This window comes from Kalmanozyma brasiliensis (assembly GCF_000497045.1).
Source record: "Kalmanozyma brasiliensis GHG001 unplaced genomic scaffold PSEUBRA_SCAF20, whole genome shotgun sequence".
In the NCBI taxonomy this organism is placed as follows: Eukaryota; Fungi; Basidiomycota; class Ustilaginomycetes; order Ustilaginales; genus Kalmanozyma; species Kalmanozyma brasiliensis.
The window spans coordinates 10,718-31,119 of NW_015961960.1; the positions used below are offsets into that span (position 1 = coordinate 10,718).

Sequence of the window (20,402 nt, forward strand, 5' to 3'; positions counted from 1 at the left end):
GCGCCTGACGCCACCCCACATCTCAATGTCCGCATATGCAGCGCTGCTCCATGCAACGCAGATCCTCCAGATTGTCTTGACCGTGCTCTCGCCGCACCACCTAGTCGCAGCCTTGCGCACTCTCTCGCGAAACCACAAGTCCCCAGTTTCAGGGGAAGTGGGGGCGATCAAACCCAAATCTCTCTATAAGCGAGGGTCGGGTCGCGGCGAACAATTTTTACTCTGTCATCTACGCGGGCGTCGTCGCCGTGGTGTTTGCCGAATCCACTAGTCTCCGCAGGTTGGTAGAGAGAGGCGGTTCGCTCTCCGCTTGTCCAACTTCGCCGTCTCCCATCGTCTTCACTCGCTGGCTGGTCCAGAGGGCTTCCGTTTCCACCACATCCATGTGCCATCGTCATTCGTTATCTGTCATTCCTTCTACGCACCATTGACATTGTCTCGACACATTCATTCGCCACCGCACACCAAGCTCAAGGATTGCTGGCCAATCCACCACCGCATACATCACCGAACATCACCAGCACCAACATGCAGCAACCCAAGATGATCCTCGTCAAGCGCCAGGTCAACCCAGCAGCCTTCTCGGGGGTGACGGATCAGATCTCCAACGCGGGCAGTGCGGCGGGGTCCAAAGCGGCCGATGCGACCTCGGGTCTCAGCCGCGTGCAGCTATCTGTGCTGATCGTGTGCATCGTCGTCGGCCTGGTGGCGGGCGTCGCAGCGTTGTTCTGGCTCTGCTCCTGCTCGCGTCGTCGCAAGCGGGCGAGGGAGATGAGGGAGAGGTCCGACCTGTTCAAGTCGACACCGACGAGCGAGAGGATGCCCGCATACATCGCCGCGCCCGTGGACAAGAGGCCGTGGAGCAACGGCGGGTATGGAGAGAGCAGCGTCGCCCTCAACTCGAGCAATGCTAGGTATGGACATGGAAATGCGTACGGCCAGCCAGCTCGACCCATGCCCGCCCAGCAGTCGTATCGCTTCTAGATGAGCGGGTGGCGGTCCACTTTCGTATATTTCATGCTCGTCATGGCGCGCGTCATACTAGGCGTCGTTCGCTGTCCGACGCAACGCTCGACAAAGCTGTCGGTGCAAGACAAACAGACGAGTAGCGCGTCGCCACACCGGTTCCGCGAACAGACAGAGCTGGCCGACCACATTGGCTGCTTGCTCGTCCTCGCTCGTCATCGGGATGGAGTCGTCCACAGTGGCGGTGGTCAACTTGCTTCCTTTCAGCGACGCTGCATCCAGGCTTGTCCCGGCTTTAGCGACCCACTTCAGTTCTCCCAAGGACAGACCTCGACCCAATTCATGTCCACCTCGCTTAGCACCCGCTGAAGAGCCGCACACATGCTCGACTAAGCAGAGGGCCGACCTCTTCGCAGAGCTCTACTCTCAGCAAGGTCGAGCACTCTTCTCGTTTTCCCTCGGACACTCGTTTCGTGTTTTGTATCAATTCTTCTGCTGTATACTACTCCCGCCTGATATCTTGGGCATTTCATACATACCAATATCACACTTTCTGCCAATGAGCTCCTTGAGCGACGCATTCACAGGAAAAGACAATCTTGACGGGCTGTCGCCAAGACGTCACTCAAACAACCACAGAGAAGCTTCATCGAGACTTTGAATTGCGTACGCACGAAGCGCGTTCTGAGGAGGTTGAAGGTCGATCCTCCCTTTGCCCAGCGTGCGCTAAGCCTAACTCATCCTCTTCGGGATGGTGACGAACTCCGGATCGATGTCGAGTTCGGCGTAGTTTCCGACGAGCTGGTCAAGCAGGGGATTGGGCATGCAGATCATCTTCTCTTTGCCCGGCTTCTTCGATGGATTGCTGACGAGAAGAGGTAGGACAGGCGTAAATCTCTCTCGCGTGACATCGTCCCTGGTCTCGAATTCACCCTTGTAGGCAGATTCGGAAGCCAGCGCCACGCCCTCGGTTGAGTGCTTCTTCCTTGACGGCTTGTTCTGCCTCTGCGACGTCCTTTCGTACAGATAGAGGGCAGCTTCTGCTCTTTTCTTCGCCTCGTCACGACTGCATCCTTGTAGCAGGAAGAAGCGATGACACAGAAACTGGCACAAATCATGCACGAAGAATGACTCGGTGGAAAGCGAGGAGACCTTGATGAAGATACCGAGCGTATGCAGTTTCGGCAATATAACCCTGACTGGTGTTTGAGAGTCGTCGCCGTCCATTTGAAACTCGACAAGTCCTTTCAGAGTGAGACCACCGGTGTACCTGAACCACAGATTCAGTTCTTTGAGATGCTGCAGTTCTGCTATGGCCCACATGATCTTCTTGGTCGCGCTGTCCAACAGAGGCAGCAGGATGTCAAGCCTCTTCAAGGATGGACTGCGAGAGATGACATTGACCGGCTGATCCTTGGCAAGCTGGGTGGTTGTGAACCTGGTGCGAAGGGCGTTGTAGGTGAGCTCTTGAAGGGCCGGAAACTCGCAGCGGGTCCAGACTTCGCTCCAGACGCCGTTGAGCTTCAGCAGGCGCGGAAAGACGAGGTCCTTTCCGACGTCCTTGGGCGTCTCATCTCGTTCGAAATGATCTTCAGACCACGTGACACCGGGCCGGTCGATCCACTCGCGTAGCGTTGGAGCCATGAGGTCGATGGCGGCGGCGAATCCGGGGTCTCTCTGTCTCCAAAAGTTGATACCGTGGACCACTTCGATGCCCTTCATGTGAGGAACAAACGGAACGTGAGGATGATGAGACTCGAAAGGACCGCAGTCGACGTCCGGATTGGCAAAGAAATACTTGAGCTTGAAAGGCCACGGTGTCTTCGTGAACATATACGTGTCGTAGCACATGCGCTCGATGGATTTTTCTTCCGAAGGCTGATGTGCGCAGCGAATGTCGACGCTCTCGAGGTTGGGGCAATACTGATAAAGCTCCTTGTAGCAACGCTCTTGATTGCGTGTCGCGAGGGCCAGATGAGTGAGCGTCTGTGCGCTCGGTCGCAGTGCTTCCAAGATGGGTGCTACGTCATCAAGCAAGATAAAGCCCTTAAGCGTTACGCTCGTCAGTGTGCCGGCAGACTTCCGATGGCACGTCTCGATTGCAGCGACGCACGCTTCGATAGTGTCGCGGACCCACGCCCGCTCCAAGCGCTTGATTCGTACGAAGACAAGATGCTGCCAAAGTTCGCAGATGTTCCTGAAACCTCGATTGGAGTTAGCTAGATGAATGCGATCCGGCGGGTCGAGGTAGTCCGCGATTGCCAAAAGCACTTCGGTGGGAAGACTGAGAATCGTGATAGGTGCAGGGTCCCTGATGCCATCTGTCCTCGGCCTTTTCCCGCCATCCGGGCACCGTTCGACCACGACCGAGCGCTTGAGGCCTCGTTGATTGCTGTTGGTGGCTGCTCCGGACTCGCCAAGACCACCTGGAAGTGCGTGCGTGTCATCTTGGATGGTGATCCCAAATTGTGAAAGTAGCGCTAAGGTACGATTGGCATCGGATACCGCCAGTGAAAGGAGTCTGAGCGCCTGATAGGCCTTGAAACGAATTTGCAGAGTGGAGCAAAGCCTCCGGACGCCCTGGACGTCATTCAGCGCTGGCGCGTTCGTACTCTCCTCGATGGCCTGCGACGCAAGCTCAACGACCCTTTCATAGTCGTTCTGAGCCCAAGCCGCTGCTACGGTGGTCGGCGGAGTGCGATTCGTGATGACTCTGGTCAGTCTGGAATCGACAGCAGCCTCGACGTCCGCATGTCGCTGCCAAACGTCGCGGCGATCATTATCCCGAGGCTCGACTTCTGGTGTGCCTTCGCGAGAAGGTTCGGAGCTCGCGGACGGCAGCTGTGCTCGCTGAGCTTCCATTGCTCGAAAACGGTCGTTCTGAGATCCGAGGCAGCGGCAGGTAGAATCGCTCGAAGGACACGCTTCGCTTGGACCTTGTGATCGTACTATGGCTGAGCCAAAGAGTAGCGTCACCGCGTCACTGATGAGAGGCTTGACGTACAATGATGACCAAAGCTCTCGCACGGTATGCTGTGTCGATCTTAGACCCGACCTCGTCGCAAGATTGGTGGCTGTCAAGATGGCCTCGGATGACGAAAAAACTGCGCAAGAAGGTCGACGAGTGGTCGAAAGGAAAGAAGATGGAGAAACCGAGATGGAGGGCGCTATTTAACCTTTCGAGCTTGATCAGATGCGCAGCAATGAAGCTGGCCAAGGCAGGCAGGAGGACAGTCAGGAGGAAGAAGGAGCTGCGAGAAAGCAGCGCATACACGCATGGTGACTTTTGGAGAAAATGGCTGAGTCGACAGCACGGACCTTCTCATGTCGCCCGTCTGCTGCGCCGCTTCCCTCCGTAAGCTCAAGCACCTCTCCCGCCACTTCGGCTGGGCCGACAGACCTCTCAAACGAGGCGCAACAGCAGTCTTTTCGCCTTCGAGCGGAGGCGCTGCTGCGAGTTGCTTGCTGCTGCTGCTGGGCTCGACTGAGCGCAAAGCAGTTGGCTCGAGCGCCTGTCTTTCGAAACAATCACATCGACGCTGGCTAAGCTGACTGTATCTCTCGCCTTGATTCACGGATCCGAACGATGGATGAAAAGCACTGTTTCTTGCTGCGGCGAAGGGACTGTGTCTACATCTCGGCAATCAACGCTTGCAGCGGTTCCTCCTTCATGATGGCAAACTGACCCGACTGGCGGCCGTCCTTGGCGGTCCTCGGTGTGACGGTGGCGAGCTGTACGTTGTTCTGGTCCAGCTTCTCCTCCATGACCTGCTTGAGCACGCGCAGGCACAGGATCTCGGCCTCCTTGAGTGTCATGTCCCTTCTGTACTTGTCTTGCAGCTCGGTCTGAGCACCTTCCGAGCCGCTGCCGATGGCTTTGGCGTCGTACCTCACGAACGTGCCCGATGGATCCGCGTGGTAGAGCTGTGGACCCTTCTCGTCGATACCAGCAATGAGGAGTGCGACGCCGAAGGGTCTCGACATCATGGCCTCGTCACCGGCTGTCGACTCTCCGAAGCGAAGCGCCAGATCGCACACCGCCTGCGTCACCGACTCGACCTTGATCTCCTCGTCGTATGTGAAGGCGTGGTTCTGCGATGTGACACGCGCGTGCTCGATCATGGTCCTCGCGTCGGCGGTGAGACCGCTCATCGCCGCGCCCAGGTGCTGGTCCACCTCCATGATCTTTTCGATCGACGACGACTCGAGTAGCTTGGACTGCACTCGCTTCTCGACACCGAGAACCACTCCTTCCTTTGTCGCAATGCCGACAGTTGCTGAGCCGAGCTTGATGGCTTCTAGTGCGTATTCGACCTGGAAGAGACGTCCCTCGGGCGAGAAGGTGTTGACACCTCGATCTGTAGATGGCACAACGGACATGGTCAGTCGGTCAGTGACTGCGGCTTAGGTCAGCAAGATCGGCGGCGTTGAGTGATGTGCCCAGGCTGCTACTCACCATACTCGGATCTTGTCAAGAACATGACGGATGAAGCTGGCGCGAATGTGCAAGCGGGAAGCCGAGGGACTGGGAGAGACCGCGAGGCTGTCTAGCTTCGGACGAGAAGGCTGCGTGTTGGAGCCCTTGCAGATTGATGGACGTGGAGGAGCAGCTCGCAAGAAACTGTCGCTGGGGATGGTGAGCTAGTCGAGCTGAAGAGGCGATGTTGGGAAGATGATGTGCAAGAGGATGGCGTGTGCGAATGCGAATGCGAAGCTCTCTTAGTGTGTGGAGCAATTCCCGCCCTAAAAGTGTTGTGGTGGCCCCGACACGCGTTGCTAACATTCACTGAAAATTCAAGATTGCGACAGCACTGCTCGCGAGGCCCTTTCGAAATTCGATCACTCTGTGCCGCACCATCGACGAAGCTTTTGACTCGTATCGCCACATTGTCATTGAGCTGTTCCTCGCGCACTGTCCGTCGAATGTCGGCATCGCTTCACGAAGCAAGATCAGAACAGCAGTTTGCAGTCGAGCTGCGTTGCCTGTCATGAGAGTTGCGAAGCCTTCGCTTGTGTCTCAAACAATCTGACCACACACTCCTAGCACGCAGGCGCTCCATCTTCATGTCAATGCACGCCGTGCGTTCTGAATGAAAGTTCGATTGATTGTCCAAATGAAAGACTAGACGATGCTGATCCTGCGTGAGAAAAAGGCCGAACGCGGACGTCTACCACTTGCGATCCACGAGCATCCTCCTCGACTCGGAACTCAAATAGCTTTGAGCGTCCCACGACATGTCAATGTCCTTGACATGATCCGCGGTAAAGATGATCGGAAGCGCGGTAAAGATAATGAAAACCAGACCAAGCGAGCCTGCCAGCAGGCCGATGGCCACCTTTTCGTGCGCCGGTGTTGCAAAGGCCTTGACACCCTTGACCTTCTTCTTCTTGTCACCTGGGTTGGTAGTGTTGGTGATGTTGGCGTTGCGAACCATGAGATCGTCGTAGAAGAGTCGCTGAATTGACGTGTTGGCCGAGTACATGGCGTAGTCTTGATGCGTAGCGTTGGCGACGTAGTCGAGCGTGTGCTTGATCGGGAATTTGCCCCCCAGGGCGGGGAAAGCTGTAGTGTTGGAGAACTGCAACGCAAACTCGGAACCTCGGTCCAAATGGTTGCCTCCCTGCCATCGAGCTTGGCAGTGCGAGTCTCCGAGACCCACGTCGAGCAAGGCAAAGTTGTACGAGATCTGACGACTGAGGAAGCGGTTGATGACGGCGGTCTTGTTGGCAAGCACGTCACGTCGCGCGTAGGGCGTGATCTTGGACTGGTTGCCATTGAGTCCGTACGGCCATGTGTCCCATTCGTCGCCGGCCTGACACGTGTCGTTGACGTTCATGTAGGGGCGCGAGTCGATGAGCCACGCCCACGAACCTGGGTTGCCAATCCAGAAGCGTATATTGTTGTCGTACGCCTTGGTCTTCTTCATGAGCGCGTATCGCTGAGTGGCCTGGCCTCCCATCGAGTGACCTGCCACGACGACCTGGTTGAGGTTCGGATAGGTCTTCTTGTTGAAGAGGGTCTCGATGAGCTGGTCGACGGCGGCGTAGCTGGTGACGCGATGCCTCATCACGGGGTTTCTGCAACCTGCTCCACGCTGCCAGCCGGAACCGTGGAAGACGATCTCGTTGGATCTCGCAGCACCGGCTTGAAGGTCCATCTGGTTCAACATGGCGGGGGCGAGGATGAGGAACGAGTCGTTGGTGGCGCCTTGTTGAGCAAAGTTGTCGGAGACGGCAACACTTCGAGCATTCATCATGAGGTTGGCGTACTTCCAAACGTCGCGTGGCTTACCAGGCCAAACGACGATGGCACGAAGCACCTTGGTGGGATCCGGGTTGTTGGTCGCGTAAAAAGGTAGCACACCGGATTCGTTGCCGAACACGTTGTAAACGGTGAAAGTGCGATTCAAGGTAAAGCCAGGGACGTCAGGAAGCTCCTGCCAGCCGCCCTCGTCCGAACCGTTGGTGTTGGCGTTGGGTGCAAAGTAGGTGGCGTTGTTCCATGGGTAGTTGTAGTAGCCGTCTCCTTGCAAGAGGTTGCCCGACGTGTCTGCGTTGCCGTTGGCGTTGCCCGCGACACCGGGAATCTGCTCTACGGCCTGAGCGGCAGCGATGGGATCTGTGGGAGCTTGCGTGACGACGGCGTCTTGCGTGGCCTGAGAAGGCATCTCTAGGGCAGCAGCCGTCGGTGCTGGTGCTGGTGCCGGATCTTGACGTCTAGCCAGACGAGGATGCGAGCGGCGGGCAAAGTTGTCGGTGAACAAAGGCAAGGCATCTTGAAGGGAAGGGTCTCTCCCTTGGAGGTCAAAATCGATGCGATTCAAGCGTGGTGTCGAAGCTGATGCCTGCTGGAGCGTCGCTACGATGGTGAGGAGGGCGAGGGCGCTTATCGCCTTTGCCTTGAGGAAGCGACGCATGTTGCTGCGGCGAATCGAATCTGCTGCGGGAGACTGGGACGCTGAAGTTAATGGCGAGCAAGAGGCGACTCTGAGGCGGAGGTCTAAGAGACAAGATCGATGCAGACGCTCCAGGCGCTGTGCTGATCGAAGGGCAAGGTATACGGAATGAGAACGTCGAACCAGGCTAGCTGATCTCGTCACGGACGCGATAGGGTGAACGAGAGTGAGAAGACTGCAGGTGCAAAGGACAAGATGATGCTCGATCAATGAGAAGAGGCTGGCAGATGGGGACGAGGACGAGGTGAAAGAGAGACAGAAAGCGTTGGTGGATCGACTTTGCTTGGAAATTTGGCTATTGTTCGAAAGAGCGGCGGCAGCATGCGTGGTTGCCGAGCGTGTGGAAAGCACAGCGTGATGTGTGTGTGTGTGTGTGTCTCTGAGACAGGGCCTCTCAGGGGAAGAGGAGCGGGCGCGTGGGCACTGACCCAGCTGCTGCTGCTGCTCCGTTGTCTAGCCGCTGAGTTGGCAGAAAATTGCAGGTCGCGTGTGTGACTGACTGCCTGACTAACTGAGTCCTCGGCAGGCTGTGTGTGTGACTGTGACTGGCCGTTAGCATGCTGCTGGATCGGAGCTCGAGTTTTCTGTTAGTCGTGCATAAATCGACGCGTGCCTCTCTTCTCGCCCTGTGTGCCGCCAAACCGTGTGGTGAAGTCCGAGGCGGGAGCGCGGCAATTCCTCTTTTCTCTCACCTCAAAAGTCACACTTTCGACCCACCAAGCCACACGGCAACCTTCGGCCTGGCTGCATCCACACCCGGCTTGACGCTCTGTGCCTCATTGCAAACAGACTTCGGTCCTAATTGGATCAAAGCGCGGCGTCTACTCTACAGCAACAGGTGCATGCTATGAGCGAAGTCTGCTTCCCCTCAGGACTGCACTGCAAATCTCAGGTCGCCGCTTACCGCCGTGAGGGCGTCGCTCAGCAGTCCGGCGTCCAAGGGTCCCGTTGCAATGTCATGACCGTCGCGGAATCAGGCAGGCGCAAAGCGAGGGCGATGCAATGACGGATGTTCTCTGGATTGAGTAGCAAACAAGAGCAGATGCTGTCCAGACGAGTGACAAGAAGGTCGAAATGCTTTCTCATGAGCAGATCAGTATTGCAGACGGATGTGTCACTGGCGACGAGGTGGGTGCACAGCTATTTCCTCCAACCTAGAGCTCCTCGTGGGCAGGACCCTCACTGCTGGGCACCCATGGCTTGGTCTTTCCACCACCGGTGGTCGGAACCCAGCTCTCGTCGACCACCACCGAGCGGTTGACACCCACAGTGATGTAGCCGATCAGTCCATCCGTCATGACACCACCGAGCTTCTCAACGTCAAACGTAGGGAAGTAGCCGCCGTCGTGCGAGACCTGGTAGATCTGCAGCGAGTCCTCCCAGTTGCGCGTTCGTCCTCGCCCTGGCAAGTCGGCGATCGGGTTGGTGTTGTACGGCCACACCTTGTCCATCATCATGTTGAGCTCGTCGTCAAAGAAGAACTGTCCAGTGTGGATCAGCCTGCCAGATCGGAAGGTGCCGTTGGGGAGCACCTGCCAGTCGTTGTGGAGCTTGACGTGGACATGCGTAGCTCGTCCCGTGTAGTAGCCGGGGAAGACACTGGTGAACTGAGCAACGCCGTTCTTGTCGGTGGGCAGGGCACCTCGAAGCCATGACTCGTGCGTGTTGGTGCGGGGGTAGGCAGAGAGGAGACCCTTTCGCACACCGGTCGAAGCCGGCTGTTCGTCCTTGAGGTGCGGCGCCGGGTCAGGGTGGCCCGAATAGTGACCGGTAGCGTTGGCGTGCCAGAGGTCTACGAGGATGTTGGGGATGGGCTCACATGTGTCGACGTCAATCACGCCAACGTCCATCTGGAAGTGTACGCCGAGCTGCCAATCGGCCATGTTGGCACGAATGGGGTGATCTTCGGTGTGGTAGTAAGGCCCGGGAGTGGTCTCGGGTGACAGGACACACGTCGAGTTGCGGATCTTGCTCTCGACGACGGGGTCACATGCCATGATGCGCTTTCCCTTCTCCTCGAGTGCCTTGATGCCCTTGGCAGCAATCTCGCCATCGATGCCGAGCTCCTCGAAGTAGCCGTCAATGAAGAGGTTCTTGTTCTGTACTGAGTCGCCGCCAAGCACCTTTTGCGCCCACGACTTCTTGCGCGCGGCAGTCATAGCAGCGATGGCAGGTGCGCAGTGGTAGGCTGCATGCTGCTGATCGAGGAACTTGACAACTTCGTCCTTGCTTTCGGGACCGTGTGCTGCTACGGATGGAAGCAGTGTCAACGAAGCGGCCGCAGCCAGAGCGGTGAGGGGGGCGCTGAACCTCATTGTGTGTGCGAACGAGAATGGACGAGCAGCGTACGGAGAGGAGGTGAGCGGAGCAAGAGCAGATGAGTTTCAGTGATATATAGAGAGAGAGAGGCTCGACCTCAGCCAGGGCTGACCGGACAAGGGCGGGGACGAGCAGCAGAACAAGGAGCGCTTGCCGAGCAGTGGAGCCAAAATAATTCTTCCGGCTATTTGGAATCAGCTGCTCGCCAGTGGCTGCCCAGGGATATCACGGCTTCTCGCGTTTTGGCTCTTCGTTCATCCGCTTCATGGTTTCGAGGCAGTCAATCTGAAGGTCCCCACACTCTTCTCCTTTCAAGCGACTCGAGGGTCGTCGAAGCGAACCTCTTTGACTTGACTCGACACGGAACATTATCGACAGCAGCCTCGCACTCGAGCTCAAGTCGAGCAAACGTAATCAGCGTGCGTCTCACGGTTCATTGCCAGCCCGATTCTCTGGGGACCGCCCTGGGCAAGTGAAGAGCTCTCTTCGCACCACGCCTGAATGGCTGAAAGAGAGTGTCGACGTCAAGCCGGTCGTCGGATTGGCAGCAGAGCCGCCGGTGCGGATCGAGTTTCCGTGCGCTTGCCCTGGCTATAACCGGGCGGATGAATGTTCTTCCTCACGGTGCATCGGTGCGCTATTTCCGAAGACCCTTTGAGCTCGACCTGAACAATTAGCCGTGCCTGCAGCTGGGCCGGCACGGTCCGTGCTCTGGCGCTGTCAATCCTCCACTTCGGGCTGATGAGGAAGAAGTTCTTGCGGGGTCGAGCTCCCTTCATGTCTGACCACCTTTGAACACCTCAAGCTGTGCCATCGACCTTCGATCAGCCATCCACGACGTCCGCCAAGTGATTCGGTCGCATCGATATCTCAAGATGCCACGAATCCCGTACAGATACCCTGCGGCCGGCGTGGATCCTATCGCCGATGCCATCCGAGAAAGACGGGGAGCTCGAGGACTCACCCCGCTCGACGGATCCTTGCTCAACGCACCCGCCATCGCCAATGGCTGGAACACGCTGCTCGGAGCCACCAGGACCAAGAACTCGATCCCGGACGATGTTCGAGAGATGATGATCCTGCGCGTCGCAGCTCACAACTCGGCCAACTTCGAATGGATCCAACACGCACCGGTCGCGGAACAGGCTGGCTGCACTACCGCACAGCTCGCGGCGGTACGCGACGTCCGCGCACCGCTGTCAGCGGCATCCGTCCTGAGCCCGTTGGCGAAGGCGGCACTTGCTCTCGCCGACGACATGACCACCAAGGTGCGGGTGCAAGACTCGACCTTTGCGTCGCTCAAATCTGCTTTCGCTGACAACGTCAAGGAGCTCGGCGACAAGGGCACGGCGGACGGTTTTGAGGGCGAGGATCTTGTCAACAGGAAGGTGGCAGAGGCTACGCTCACCGTCGCCGTCTACAACATGGTCTCCCGCTTCCTCGTCGCCATCGACGTCGATGACCGCGCCAACGTGCCTGTCCCCAAGCCCGAGGGCAGTGAGCACGTCCAAGACCCATCTGAAGTCACGCTGCCCGTCAACGGACCCAGCTCATCGGCAGGACGAGGTCTTGTGCAACTGCCGGATGGGCAACGGCTCAGCACGCGCGTACACTTTCACAGCATGACCGCCCCGTGGATCGTGCTCATCAACTCGCTCATGACCAACTTGACCATGTGGGACGCCGTCATCCCGGCTCTCTCCGCACGCTTCAACATCCTCTCGTATGACCAGCGAGGTCACGGCAGCTCCGCCGTCCCTGCCGACCCATGCACCATCGCACAGCTTTCGGTCGACGTGGCGTTCCTGCTCGACAGTCTGGCAGTCAAGAAGGCGTATGCCGTCATTGGTGTTTCCCAAGGCGGTGCCACTGCTCTTTCCTTCGCGCTGCGACACCCAGACCGATACGAGAGGCTAGTAGCGTGCGACACACAACCCAGCACACCAGCCGCCAACGTCGGTGCATGGGACGAGCGCATCGCACTGGCGAGAAGCAAGGGCATGGGCGAGCTCGCCGCTGCCACGGTCCCTCGATGGTACGGTCCTGGCTCGCAAGCCAGCGCAGAATGCAGAACGAGAACCGAAGAGATGGTCAAGACTACGCAGGTGGAAGGCTTCGCAGCGGGTGCACGGGCTCTGCAGAACTACGATCTCGTGAAGGACGGCATCGTCGAAGCCTTCAGCAAAGCGTCGTCGAGTCGCCATTTGCTCGTTGCTGGCGAGGCAGACGGCAAGCTGCCCGAGACGCTACAGGCGTTCACAACGAAGCTCGCCGAAGCAGGTGCCAAGGCCGAGTTCGTCAGCATCCCTAACGCCGGACATTTGCCCATGTGCGACAACCCAGACGCCTGGCTCAAGCCAGTTCTCACTTTTCTTGCATGATGCAACAGCTTGTCGATTGTAGCACCTTGATACGGTGAAGCTTGAGTGAGGCGGCGGTACTGCTGCTGCTGCTGCTGCTGCTGCTGCTGCGTCCGCCTGCTCCTGTCTTGCAATCCCATATAGCCCCCATGCCGTGTTGACTATGTGACGAAATCCCGTCAAAGCAGGGCGCAGTGACGTCCTGGTAGCAGCGAATCCAGGGTGACAGCTGGAGCAAGCCGTCCACAGACAGCCATTTTCGCAATGTGTCAGATCGTAAGAAGGAAAATTTGTTTTCCTGCAAAAATGAGCCGTTTGAAGAACGTACAGTTTTGATCGGTAGCTCACGTGATGTGGCCAGCTGGTCAATTCTCAAAGGACGCACGATTCGAATTCAGGGCTGGCAAAAGTACGAATCCGAAATTGAAGCTGCTCGAGGATTGTAATGATCGGGCACTTTCCCAGAGGAGCAGCAGAAAGGCCAGCCGTGGCTCTGCCAGTTGGAAGACTTCGAGACTGTGAGGTGGTGAGGCTCTGAGAGAGAGACTGGCTTTGCTGCCGTGGATTTTTCGCAGTGCCAGACTCGCAGCTTCGACGGAGGAACGATCGAGTGCGCTGCCGACACCACCAAGATTCGCACTTTGACACTGCTTCGCCTTTCTCCCATCATCCTCAAGGCTCACCACCCATACAGATAGTTCAAGATGGTACGTATTTCGCCTACATACATCGACAGACGACGACCAGCAGCAACAGACAGCAAACATCCGACCAGAGCGACAGCAGTAGCAGCATCAGCACCAACAATCGACAGCAACCCACGACATACATGGAAGCACAGCAGCTTATGGCCAGGACGACGTCCAGATGTATCGGCGAGATCTAGACGTATCAGAAGCTAGGACGGGGGAGTTAGGAGTGATCGTCGATGCCAGTGCTTCGATGTGTAGGGAGGCACCGAGGATCAAATGGGAATGGCCACAAAACACGGAATCATACAGTCGCGATAGCTTCGTTGGGGCGGACGCACCTTCCATCTGTTGTCACAGCTTCTTTGGGGGTCAGTGGCAGATCATCGCCCGCAAAGCGGTCAGAACGGATTGAACACCTTGACAACGAAGACGTGCGGTGACGTTTCCACTTGGGAGGCAGAAGGTGCGTGGTGCTGCCAAGCAATCATCAACGGTCTTCTTCGACCTCGCAGGGTACGCCCGTCGGGCAGGAAGGACGCAAGGGAGGATAATCAGGCACAGCATCAACGACAACAATTCACCTTCATCCCTCGCTCAGTTTCCATCTGCCATCTTGCTCGCTGGTCGTTGCTGCTGCTTTTCCACAACACCGCCCATCAGATCCCGTTCTTACCATCCGACCATTCCCCATCTACACAGGTCCGATACGCATTCGACGACTCCAAGCTGGCGGAGAAGACCGCCAAGTCGCGCGGCGAGTACCTGCGTGTTCACTTCAAGAACACGCGCGAGACCGCCGCCGCCGTCAACGGCCTGAAGCTCCAGACCGCCTACAAGTACCTCGGCAACGTCGTGGAGAAGAAGCAGTGCATCCCCTTCCGCCGCTTCAACGGCGGTGTTGGCCGCACCCAGCAGGCTAAGGAGTTCAAGACCACTCAGGGTAAGTTTCGATTTGCGCAAAGGTGTCAGGGCATGTCAGAAGGAACAGATGGAAAGCATGCATTCGGGGACATCCGGCAGAAGAGTGATACGACGAACGGGCCCGGACTTCGTACGCGAGATCAGGGTCACGCTGGATCAACGTCGAAGAAAAGCAGGGTTCAGCACGGCGCTTAAGCAGGTCCGCACGATCGACAGCCATGATGGACCGGCGCATCTACTCAGCGTCTACTGCAGTGCCCGTTGCAATTCCATCGGGCCAGCATCAATCACCACAAGCGAATGCCAGGCTTGCATCCGACAAAGACATGCCCAGCAACTCTCACATCACCATTTCCCACACGGACTCTCGCTGACCCTTTTGCCCTTCCCTCTTTCCCAATCCACCAGGTCGATGGCCCGTCAAGTCGGTCAAGTTTCTCCTTGCTCTCCTTAAGAACGCCGAGTCGAACGCTGAGGCCAAGGGTCTTGACACTGAGGAGCTCGTGATCCGCAACATCTCGATCCAGCAGGCGCCCAAGACGCGTCGTCGCACGTTCCGTGCTCACGGTCGTATCAACCCTTACGAGGGTCACCCCATCCACGCCGAGATCCTGCTCTCGGAGCCCGCTGCGCAGGTGCCCAAGGCCGAGTCGACCGAGGTCGTTCGCCTCAACAAGCGCCAGCTCGCTGCTAAGCGCGTCGGCGCCGCCCGCGCCATCAAGGCCTAAACGTGCCCCCGATTCCATTGCATCTCACCCCGCATCCTATCTTCGTCATCCCGGGGCCGTTGGCTTCGTCAAAATCTCTGCACTCACGCAACCACACACACATCCTACCGACATCTGCCTCACTCTCGACGCAATGTCACATGTAAGCTAGTACCATCTCTTCTCGCCCCCCTCACCATGTTGAGAGCGAGATAGAAAAAACTTCTCTTCCGATATTTTGTCGTCGTGTGTGCGTGTCTCTGCCCACCAGATGGGAGCTGCAGACGTGGTGAAGCGTTTGTCATTGCTGGGTTTGCGAGTTTTTCTAGAGTACAACGGGGTCATGCTTGAAAGTGAGTGGAAGCGAGGGTGACGGAGGACAAGAGAAAGGGAATGACGCGCTCAGTGGTTGGCAGCGGTGTTGGTGGAAGCGGCGATGGGCTGGTTGCCCGTAGCGAGTGCAAAGTTCTCGATCTCCTTGCTCGCCGTCCCCGGTTGCAGAGGCAGTGTCGGTGTCGCCGCCGCCGCCGCGCCTGGCACTGTGCGCTGCTTCTTGGTCGGACTTGCCATCTCCGCATCCCCATTGTCCACCGCTGTAACGTTCCCATTCGCCACGCCATTCGTCTCCGCATCACCGTTCTTCTTCTTGCCAGACTTGGCACGTTTCCCATTGACCTTGCTCGCAGCAGCCGGTCGTTCGCCTCCATCAAACACGTATCCGGGCAGCTGCAACCACTTGATGTGTCGAACCACGATGCCCATCGAGGCCTCATCGTACTGCTCCCACTGCTTGACCTTGCCTGTGAACTCGGCGGTGGGGTAGCTGATGTCGAGTTTGCGTGCGCCCTCGCCGGGGAGCTTGGGCTCGATGCTCAGCCCGATGTAGAACGTCGTTGTGTAGATCATCCTATGCCCCTCCTTGCCGTCGGTGACCTTGGCGGCTTCCTCGGCGGCGGCAGCCTTCGCCTCCTCCGTCTCCGGCAATGCTGCCACCTTCTGTGTTCGCTGCGCTACTTCATCCGGAATATCGCCCGTGGCAACCAGCCGAACCTCGTGATCGTTATGACACTCGCTCACCTGATCGAACCCCTTGATGAACGGATGCGCGCACATGATCGTCGGCACCAGCTCGAGCTTCATCACCAACTGTCGGATCTTACTCTCCACCGTACCGTGCCATTTCAACTGCAAATCCGCCGATCCTGAACTCGCGATCACCTGGAGATAGTACTTGTACTTGAAGAAGAAGTCGTGTTTGGCAAAGAGCTCGGACCAGTCGGTCTTACCGATGATGACGCGATCGACGACTTCGGCAGCGCGCTTGAATTCGGATGTCATGACCATCTGCGTTGACTGGCTGACGTTGTGTGTCGAGCACATGCCGGGGTAGGCAGGCGTGATGATGGGCATGCGGTGGAGTCGGTCGCTCGGATACAGCTTGGGGTTCCAGACGCGCACCGAGAGGGGACCGTCTTCGATCTGCGTGAGCAGCACCGGTTGCGGCCACTTCCACTGGTAGAGGATGATGAAGAAGCGCGAGACGATGGCGCCCGCTGCCTCATTCGGGTAGAGCTGGCAGATGCGCGCAGTCAACATGGCCCACGCAACACCACCGAGGAAGCCCATGACGTTCGAATAGATCGCCCGACGCTGTGCCCACAGCTTGATGCAGCGCAGCGCCATGCGGAAGACGTGGATGTTGGGCACCAGGCGCAGGATGCCGTCCGTGACACGAGAACCACCCAAACTTCGAACGTCGCGCTCGTCAAGATTGCGCAGTAGATTGTCGTCTTCGAGCGAAAGATTGTCCTCTACCCTCGGTAGCGCCAGTCGAGCAAAGGTAAAGTCGATATCCACGTTCATGAATTTGGCTGCAATGAGCGGGACATGCGCCGTAGGAACGCCTGCCACTTCCGTTACCTCCTCGCGATCCTTGAGCATGCCTTCAAACACGGTGAAGAAGTCTTCTCGCTGCACATGCTTGGGCACGACGCAGAGCGTATCGATATCCGAACCTGGTCCATGCACGCCGAGACGGTAGGAGCCAAAGGTGAAGATCTTTCCGCCTGCTGCGCGGGCCAGCGACTCCGACATGCCGTTGGCTATTGCGACGCGGTAGACAAAGTCCTTGACCATGGCGTCGAGTTTTCCCAAGATGACCTCGCGGACCTTGCTCTCCTCGTCGGTCTCAAAGACGCCCTGCTTCTCGAGCTCGGCGACGAGCGTCTTGGTCACCTCAATCTCTCTTGGTGTGGGGCCGTTGGTGGCAATAGGAGGAGTGACACCGAGCGACCTCGTTGGTCCGCCGCCGAGCGCTGGCTCTACTGCTGATGCTGAGGTCGGCATTCTGACGTTTGAAGTGCTGCGGGATGCTAGATCCACCTGTGTGGGAGTGTTTGGATGTGATCAGGAGACAGCGGTCGCTGACGACAGAGGCGGGATATGGAGGGCAGCTTGAGCGCTGCAGGAGGCCAAGGAGCGGGAGCGGGCGGTATGTGATGGTCTGGGAGAAGGATGCGATGAATGCTGGCTGAGGCGGATCCTTGAGAAGAAACGGTCCGAGCGCGAGTTTCTGGGCTTCCGATGATTCTCGCAGCTTCTGGCCTAGCGGGTGTGAGTCGAGTCCTTGACGATGAGAGGGCTGCAGCCGTGATCAGCAAGTTGGTGACGATACTGAGAGAGAACGGAACGAGCGACGAGATGTGGTTCGGAAGCAAGCCGTGATGAAGCGTGGGAAGCAACAAAGACGGACAACTCCGTCAAAAGTGGAGAATTTGGCGGAAGGCCCGCCCGCTCGCCCACACACGCGCTTGGCGCTCTCTTTCTTCAAGATCACACTTTTATGCCACAGCAGACCCTGTATGCAGCTCGATCTCTTCTTGACGCTCGTTCATTGCGGCAACTATGCGTGTTTCCACGATGCCTGTCATTCATCGTCAATTGTGATCGGCGACTGAGAAGGCTGCCGACTGGCTCGCTCGGCGTCTTTGAGCCTCGCAGCCGTGATCGACTCGCCGAGCGCCACGGCGAGCGGCACCGGCACTGCATTGCCGATCTGTCGATAGGCAGACTTGAGGTTCGCGTCGGTGGCAAACTCGATCCAGTCCGGGAAGCCTTGCGCTCGAGCACACTCTCTTACCGTGAACAGTCGGCGCTGGGTCGGGTGGATCATGCTGCCTTTGGCCGACGCGTCGGTGAGGAGCACCTTGAAGTAGCGGTCGCCATCGATGCGTTCGTACTTGAAGTAAGAGTCCTGCCAACGATTGAGCTGTGGAATGGCAAAAGGCAGGCAGTCAGTAAGTAGTCTATCGCGTGACCTTGATTGCGACAATGCTCACCTGGAGAGGGCCGAGCAGCGCGGGCTTGTTGACCTCCGGCTGGCTCCATGAGTCGTAGTCGGCTCCAGGACGCAAGGCGACGTTGACCACCTGTTCCACATCCGTGGCGCTTGGACCGGATGTCTGATGTTGCGACACTGCTCTAGTCATCTGCCCTGCAAAGACACGCATGCGCTCTTGAAACGAGTTCGACGGTCGCTTGCGGTACTGCGCAGCGACAAAGCCGGTTGCTGATCCGGAGCTGACTTCGAGCTGCGGAATGTCCTGCTGTTGACGTGCCTGCTCGATCTGATCCGGTCCGGCGTAGATGAGGTGCGGGTCCTTCCAGTCAAAGGCTGGCAGGTCGTCGATCGCATCTAGGACGGTCACTGTCGGAAGCAACGCAGCTGTGTCAGGTCGTTCTGCTGCATGAGACGTGCCGTGACCATCCGTCCAGGTGAAAGATGTTGCGGCCTTGCCGAGGAAGTGATACGTGGGTTTCGGCAGCGATGGCAAGGTCACATCAGCTCTCGCGGCGAGTAGCACAAATCTGCCTCGAGATTGCGGACATCCAAAGGCTCCAGACTGGACAAAGCCGCACGTGGCAGCATACCCGAGGTCCAGCAGACACTTTATCACGAGCTTGACCATCCCTTGCTCGCGACCGCCAAGCTTCGACGCGGTGAATCCTTCGACGTTCTCGAGGATCAGGTACTTAGGTTTTAGGAACTCGACCCAACCGAGTACCGTGCAGACAAGCAGGTTTCTCGGGTCATCTTCGGCGGCTTTTCGGGTAGCCATCTTGTTCTTGCGGCTGAAGCCTTGGCAAGGTGGGCCAGCCGCAATCAAATCGACGTCGCCACGACGGGGCAGTTCGAGACCATCCTTAGCACGTCGACCGGAAACAGCACGGTGGAGAGCGTCACCAGCGTCGCAGCAGTACGTCGTTGCGCCCGGATGATGACCCTTGAAGGTTTTGACCGAGTCGGTGTCGGCATCGATGGCGAATGTGGTCTCGCAGGCGCCCGACAGGCCGAGGCCGACACTGAGACCGCCGGCGCCGCACATCAACTCCATACTGCGAAGGACTTCCAAGTTGCGTCGGATCTTTCGACGTTGCATCTGAGCAGGTGTGCAGGTTTCGCACTCGGCTCGAAGCAGGTGAGCGTTCTCTTTGCTGACGTAGAACCCTTCCGTGGTCCAAGAGGTGCTGGAAGGAGGAAGCGAAACGCGGCAGGTGGCGACAGGCTTGAAGGTGGCCGTGTCGATCCGCGCCAGCTCCTTCGAGGGTACCAAGAGGCGCTCATCCTTGAATTTGGGCAATGCCTGACGATGCAGGTATCGAACGAGCACCTGTTGATTGCGAATCCTGTGGACCTGCGCGACGTCCAGGAGAGGACCGTTGTCGCGAGGCTCCAGCAAGACAAAGTCGCCCTCGTGGTAAACAATTTCATGCGCGGCGACCGCTTCTTGCGTGGTCCATTCCTTCAGCCCGATGAAGGCGGGTCTCTTGTCGTCCCATGCGTAGCGAAGTGCGACGCTGTTCGGATCGATCTTGGCGATGATGGAAGGCAGCTCGGTGGTGACGGTCTCGTTGGTCGCAAACACCTCATTGGCGGCCAGGACATCGTGCAGCATATTATCGATGCTGAGGGACAGTCGCGTTCCGGAGACAGTCTGTCCCTTGACGGCGTGGACCAGCATCAGCTGGTTCGACGGATCCAGCTCGATCACGACGACGTCTCCGCTTTTGATGGTAGCGAGCGATTCGGGCGAGATTGCGACGCGTCTCATTGTAGGTGAGACAGGCTTGTTGTCTTGCTGAGCGAGGAAAGCTTTCAGCGCTGTTGCAGCCCCGTTGTCGCCTATGAGCTCGCATGATGACAAGGACGCGGCTGTAGGTCGAGTCCGAGTGTTGGCATCGACAACCTCGTAGCCGCTGCGTAAACCAAAGTCGGAGGAGAGCACCTTGGCGACGGTGTGCGTGGTCTTGATGAGCTCTCGCTGGGCTGTCTTTGGTCCTGCCATGATGTAGAAACTCTGGTGGGCAATGTCGAGCGATGAGATGGTGGCGAAAGAGATGAGCCACGCTGAACAAAGCAACGTCGACACTCGTACACCGTCTGCGCGTGGCATCGAGTCTCAGACCGTACACAGAACACAC

The 20,402-nt window shown here is 57.8% G+C and overlaps 9 protein-coding genes across 9 annotated transcripts; 3 read left to right on the top strand and 6 right to left on the bottom strand.

Annotated features, from left to right (window-relative positions):
- Positions 1-528: 528 nt before the first annotated feature.
- PSEUBRA_003100 (uncharacterized protein) lies at positions 529-984 on the top strand (the record flags this gene model as incomplete). Its single annotated transcript, XM_016436243.1, has 1 exon — positions 529-984. One exon carries the CDS (start codon positions 529-531, stop codon positions 982-984), a length of 456 nt encoding a protein of 151 aa, XP_016292276.1.
- Positions 985-1,698: 714 nt separating this feature from the next.
- Positions 1,699-3,828, bottom strand: PSEUBRA_003101 (F-box domain protein; the record flags this gene model as incomplete). The annotated part of the gene is made up of 1 exon (XM_016436266.2): positions 1,699-3,828. One exon carries the CDS (start codon positions 3,826-3,828, stop codon positions 1,699-1,701), a length of 2,130 nt encoding a protein of 709 aa, XP_016292277.2.
- Positions 3,829-4,596: 768 nt separating this feature from the next.
- PSEUBRA_003102 (Proteasome, subunit alpha/beta) lies at positions 4,597-5,447 on the bottom strand (the record flags this gene model as incomplete). Its single annotated transcript, XM_016436261.1, has 2 exons — positions 4,597-5,324; positions 5,423-5,447. The coding sequence occupies 2 exons, from the start codon at positions 5,445-5,447 to the stop codon at positions 4,597-4,599; spliced, it is 753 nt and encodes a 250-aa protein (XP_016292278.1).
- Positions 5,448-6,134: 687 nt separating this feature from the next.
- PSEUBRA_003103 (uncharacterized protein) lies at positions 6,135-7,883 on the bottom strand (the record flags this gene model as incomplete). The annotated part of the gene is made up of 1 exon (XM_016436262.2): positions 6,135-7,883. One exon carries the CDS (start codon positions 7,881-7,883, stop codon positions 6,135-6,137), a length of 1,749 nt encoding a protein of 582 aa, XP_016292279.2.
- Positions 7,884-9,076: 1,193 nt separating this feature from the next.
- PSEUBRA_003104 (Intradiol ring-cleavage dioxygenase, C-terminal) lies at positions 9,077-10,237 on the bottom strand (the record flags this gene model as incomplete). The annotated part of the gene is made up of 1 exon (XM_016436254.1): positions 9,077-10,237. One exon carries the CDS (start codon positions 10,235-10,237, stop codon positions 9,077-9,079), a length of 1,161 nt encoding a protein of 386 aa, XP_016292280.1.
- An 879-nt stretch (positions 10,238-11,116) lies between these two features.
- PSEUBRA_003105 (Carboxymuconolactone decarboxylase) lies at positions 11,117-12,622 on the top strand (the record flags this gene model as incomplete). The annotated part of the gene is made up of 1 exon (XM_016436242.1): positions 11,117-12,622. One exon carries the CDS (start codon positions 11,117-11,119, stop codon positions 12,620-12,622), a length of 1,506 nt encoding a protein of 501 aa, XP_016292281.1.
- A 683-nt stretch (positions 12,623-13,305) lies between these two features.
- On the top strand, positions 13,306-14,942 carry PSEUBRA_003106 (Ribosomal protein L22/L17; the record flags this gene model as incomplete). Its single annotated transcript, XM_016436249.1, has 3 exons — positions 13,306-13,308; positions 13,993-14,233; positions 14,623-14,942. The coding sequence occupies 3 exons, from the start codon at positions 13,306-13,308 to the stop codon at positions 14,940-14,942; spliced, it is 564 nt and encodes a 187-aa protein (XP_016292282.1).
- A 381-nt stretch (positions 14,943-15,323) lies between these two features.
- Positions 15,324-17,267, bottom strand: PSEUBRA_003107 (Poly(A) polymerase, RNA-binding domain protein; the record flags this gene model as incomplete). The annotated part of the gene is made up of 1 exon (XM_016436260.1): positions 15,324-17,267. The coding sequence occupies one exon, from the start codon at positions 17,265-17,267 to the stop codon at positions 15,324-15,326; it is 1,944 nt and encodes a 647-aa protein (XP_016292283.1).
- Positions 17,268-17,847: 580 nt separating this feature from the next.
- PSEUBRA_003108 (C-5 cytosine methyltransferase) lies at positions 17,848-20,266 on the bottom strand (the record flags this gene model as incomplete). Its single annotated transcript, XM_016436259.2, has 2 exons — positions 17,848-18,189; positions 18,260-20,266. 2 exons carry the CDS (start codon positions 20,264-20,266, stop codon positions 17,848-17,850), a joined length of 2,349 nt encoding a protein of 782 aa, XP_016292284.2.
- Between the last annotated feature and the right edge of the window lie 136 nt (positions 20,267-20,402).